The 4,905-nt window shown below is 43.3% G+C and overlaps 1 protein-coding gene across 3 annotated transcripts in view; it reads left to right on the top strand.

Moving 5' to 3' along the window:
* Positions 1 to 346: 346 nt before the first annotated feature.
* Positions 347 to 4,905, top strand: part of LOC147634729 (uncharacterized) — a 4,588-nt gene continuing 29 nt past the window's right edge. The window contains exons 1-5 of one of the 3 annotated variants that reach the window (XM_086803891.1): positions 347 to 737; positions 802 to 1,087; positions 4,119 to 4,173; positions 4,277 to 4,327; positions 4,425 to 4,905. The exon at positions 4,425 to 4,905 is cut by the window's right edge and continues 29 nt beyond it. In XM_086803891.1, coding sequence (XP_086660017.1) covers positions 473 to 737; positions 802 to 1,087; positions 4,119 to 4,173; positions 4,277 to 4,327; positions 4,425 to 4,442 — 675 coding nt within the window. In that variant the 5' untranslated portion in view covers positions 347 to 472 and the 3' untranslated portion in view covers positions 4,443 to 4,905. Of the gene's footprint in view, positions 738 to 801; positions 1,088 to 4,118; positions 4,328 to 4,424 lie in introns of all 3 variants that reach the window. The other 2 variants (XM_086803889.1, XM_086803890.1) reach the window with 2 other exon arrangements.

Here is a 4,905-nt window from a genome sequence, read left to right as displayed (position 1 = left end):
AAAGTAATAGTGTGCATGTTGTGTATTGCATAATTTTGTGTAGATGCATGACGAAGTTGAACCGCAAGATCAATGAGATCCTCATGCAAATGGGGGAGACAGTGTGGAAGGGCTAGCATGGGACGTCAATGAATCACGGACATGAGGGTGTGAGGTGTCTTGTTCAAGACTTTCATTTGAGAATGCAAGTGTGGAAGGGCTAGCATGGGACGTCAATGAATCAGGGACATGAGGGTGTGAGGTGCCTTGTTCAAGACTTTCATTTGAGAATGCAACATGATCATAGGCTAAGCGGGTGAGTTTCTTATTAATCTTGTTGTTTACTTTCTTTGAAAAATTACTGACTTGTGAAAATCCTCTTGGTGGTCTCACAGTAGTGAACATGTTAGTTTGGGGTTCGATTCCCTGTAGACTAGAACAGTTTGTGTTCTTACAACTTTTTGGATGACCCGTCCCTGCACGCTCCTTAGTGATGGAGGCGGCAGAGGCAGCAACACCAGCATTTGGAACTTGTTTTGCCCTGGGGCACGTCAAGTGCTCCAGCCCAGCGCCGTCAATGTCAGAGCGTGGTCCAGAAATTCCTGGATGGGCAGAGGAGCTTGTGTGTATAGAGAACACACGCTGCTTAGACGACGAGTGCGAGTTTCTCCACAAGAGCGAAGGTTGGGGTAGCAACTCCTGCGTCGTACCGCGCGGCCGTGGAAAACTGGTCATCTGTGCCGGTCCTCAGCGCTCAGGTACAGAAAAACCCTACCAGAAGCGGTGCAGTTTCTTGTATTAACCTGACCATACGCATGTAAGCATGGATGGCAGGCTCCACATGGCTCTTCAATGCTCTGAGGCTGCTCCTGGAGCAAAGCGGCGAGCGCGTGCATAGCTACTGGATGCATCGCGTCACGCAAACCAAGCTGGTGCAGCGTGGAGTCGGTCGTCTCTCTGATGCTGCGCACGTTCTCGTGAAGACGCATGAGTGGTCCGAGGAGTGGGATCCCGCAACCGCAGACTTAATAGTCCTCACTCAGAGGGATGTGTGTGGTGTGGTGAACTCTTATTTGAGAGTTGGCTGGATCGCCAAAGAAGACATGGGGTGAGCATATTCTCTCTCTCTCTCTCTCTCTCTCTCTCTCTGTGTGTGTGTCTGTTAATACCGAGTTCAAGTCTCACCTTTGGTCGTATATGCCCTCGCGTTGCATTCCACCAACGTTAATACCTCTCTCTCTCTCTGTCTCAGCCCTTGAATTTGAAGAGCAACCTCAAAACTTTATTTGAAGGGCTAACTATTACACCTTCAGTTTTTTGTGGAGAGATTTGAAAGGCCAAACCGTACTTTTCTTTTGAATTTTTTTTTGGATAACCCCCCTTCTAAGCATACTGCAAATTCTAGCCTGTTTCAATCTCCATTATATGTTATGTTTCGCATGTCATGTATTGTGTTTTATATCACGTTGTGCATTTTGTTCGTGTGTTACAAACATACACATAGTTCTAATTACTCAGCATTTCTATATAGGAAGATGTTGGGAATACAATGAAAGCTTTTTCAATTGAAAGCTTGACCCTTGTTTCACATTACTATTGTGTAATGGAGGTTGAGAGATGTTCTACTGATCCTACCTCCTTGATTGTTGTCTCATCAAGTCCCTTGACGACGGCGAGCTTTATCAAGTACAAGCCCAAACATCTCTGATCTCTATATTGCGTTAACTGTGAGAAAGGCCTAAGACCATCTCGGAAGAGGCAATGAAATCTCCCACGAATCTCATAGTAGACTTGGCATCTGCATACGTAATCCTCCTCCAGCATGTCTATGCTTCATGTGGAATGTTCTCACCTCTCCCAAACTTAATCTGAAGGTGGTGGGAGGATACTCTCAACCATAGTAAACTCTTGAAACTTTGGGTTGTTTCAGCCGGTGCAAAGATCTGAAATGCGTTTCAACTGTTTCGGCCATTTCCATTTTCGAAACGACATACTCCCTGCGTTTCCCCTGCGATGTTTCGGCCGTTTCCATGACACATGCGACATGTGTCCATGTAGATACAGTAGTGCCTCAATGAAGCCATACTCTGAGACCATCAAGAAGTGCTCTTCAGTAGGACAATAAAGCAAACTAATCTTCCTTGCATGAAGCCTCTCTCTCACATAGTAATAATGTATCTCTATGTGCTTGTTTTGAGCATGGTAGACTGGATTCACAGCCCAGCTACAACCCTCTTATTGTCAGTGAGAATGGGAGTGGGTGTCTAGACTTTGTTGACTTCCACGAAGATCCGCCATCAATTTCCTCAGCCATACACACTCAACGTTAGTAGTGAAAGCTGCCATGTACTCAACTTCACGTGAAGATGTAGCCACAATAGGTTACTTTTTGCTCAACCATGACATGCATGAGCTCCCAAGGAAAAAGCAATTGTCACTCGTGGAGTGTCTGGTGTCATAAGCACCATCTCAATCCGAATCATTGGAAGCACCAGCCAATGCTTTGTCCTTGGGTTGTGCATAAATTTTGTCTACTGGGACACTCCAAATTGAATGTCCAGCCTTTTGTTACACAAGTATATGAGGCAGCCAACAGCTTGGTTGTAAGGAGTGGCATTAGAAGGCTCATGCATCATACATACTCAGCCTAAGCTTGGGTTCTGTTGGAGTAGAAATAGGCTTACATTCCTCAAATTTGAACCTTTGTAGTTGCCCCTTTATGTACTTGGGCTGTAGCAAAACAATGCCCTCTTGTAATTGTACGAACTGAATGCCCAAATTATAGTGTAACAGTGTGAGATTTGACATTTAAAGAGTGGCATCACAAGCTCTTGCATCATACATACTCAGCCTAAGCCTAGATTCTGTTGGAGTAGAAATAGGTTTACATTCCTCAAATGTGAACGTTGGTAGTTGCCCCTTTATGTACTTGGACTATAGCAAAAAAATGGCCTCTTGTAATTGTACAAACTATATGTCCAAATAACAGTGGAACAACTTGAGATTTGACTTCTCAAATGAGGATTCAATATCAGCCTTGAATGCTGCAATTTTATCCTCATTGGTCCTTGTTAGCAACATATCATCCACATATAGGATTATGATAATTAAATCTTCTTTGTTCACCTTGATGTAGAGGGTACTCTCTGTTGTGAAAGAATGGCTGTAAATCAGAAAAACAGCAAATAGATCTTGCAAAGAAACACACGTGTAAAAGAACTGAAGTAGAAAACTTGTTATCTGCTGAAGTAGAGCACGAGGGCTGCCCGTAGGTGCATACAACCAACAGCAATGGTTGAATAATGAAGTGCTAATGATGCTAACCCAAGCCACCTATTTATAGGTTGGACAAGAGCTGGTCGGCCAGTATAAAAACAGTGGGCTGGCCGACTATGCAAAAATACTAGAATAATGTCTAAAAAATAGACAAAAATAGCAGAAAAATATCTAAAATAAGATGAATGCATGGCCTCATAAATCTGGCGAGATACAGCATGAAATATGCACATATATGCCCAATCTGGAGATGATAATGCCAACACCTCCTCTTCAGCGCCAGATGGGCGACTCTAGCACACTGAAGAAAGACCTCCAAAGAGTCTGAAGGAACAACCTCCTCATAAAAGGCACAAAGCTCGCGAAGATATGGTACATCTGAATACCGAGAAGGTCATCGGAAAAAGCCACGAGAAGATCGAGAAGATATCGAAGACGAAACAATAGGATCAATCTGAAGAGAGAAGCCCTCAGGAGATGGAACCATAGATGGTACCTCCTCTGCATCTGCAACAAGTATCGGGACCGAAGTAGACTTCTCCTCTGAAGAAGAAGGAGATGAAACAACCATTGGAACAAACTGATAATCAATGATAGTAGAAGTTGTCAGGTTCAAAGTAGGGACAGGCTCCAAGATAGTGGAAGATGCCTCCTCTGAAACATAGGAAGGAGAAGCAACTACCAAAGTAGGAAGCTCGAGAATATGTGAGGATATCTCGGCAAAATCATCCACCTGCCCAGTAGAAGAACCACTATCCTCCTTTGAAAGAGACGAGAGAAAATCTGCAATAATAGCATTTGATGGAAGTGGATTTTGCATCTGACCTATCTAAATATGCCATTAAGGACTTTTTTAACTTCAGGTATCTAAAGAAGCTCATGGACAGCTATCTCCAAAATCACATATGTTGGAAACAGGTAGCGCATGCAGTTATCCAATATGATGATCTTATAGATGTTGGAGGACGCGAGTTATTATGTCTGAATCAATTGCTTGGCTTGCTACACTGTGACCAAATAGATGTGCATGCCATTTCTGCCAGCATCAAGGATCTTCCTGTTCCAAAATATGGTAGCAATTTGCAATTTTATATTCGCTTTTGTTTAGAAGAGAAAAGAGGTTATAAAGCTGCTATTAATATGTTTACAACAAATTGGATATGTATCAGGTTGTCCAGACCCAGTGACTAAATTATGGCCACGACATACCAAGTCAAGTGATCACGATCCATCAAGAAGGCCCAGCCTTTCTGAAATAGAGTGTAAGATTCTGAGGGAGCATGTGGATCTGACTCTTTAGGGGATAAGCCCCCTCGACAAGCCCTCCATTTCCCCTCTTCCCAACTTTATTCGCCTCTTTTGCACTCACTTTGGATGCCTTGTGCACGCAAACATGGACCTATGTACATGTGAGTGAGCTGGTGGGCTTGTTACTGTAAGAGTTGGATGGATCTAAGAGCAATTCTTGGTGGGGGGGAGTCCATGGTGTCTACTGTCTACTATGTACAGCTTTGTGGAGTGTTAAAAGAGGAGTGAATGACATTTAGTATATGCTACTCTGTGGAGTGCGAGATGCATAGAGAATTAATTGTTATTCATAAATGCATGTGTGTGTGTGAAATGTGACATTTTCTGTTAAGCTTGAAAATT

Source organism: Cibotium barometz, chromosome 10 (assembly GCF_041138505.1).
Source record: "Cibotium barometz isolate CiBa-2024 chromosome 10, ASM4113850v1, whole genome shotgun sequence".
In the NCBI taxonomy this organism is placed as follows: domain Eukaryota; kingdom Viridiplantae; phylum Streptophyta; class Polypodiopsida; order Cyatheales; family Cibotiaceae; genus Cibotium; species Cibotium barometz.
Note: the sequence above shows the minus strand (reverse complement) of the source record. Positions and strands in the feature narration are given on the sequence as shown.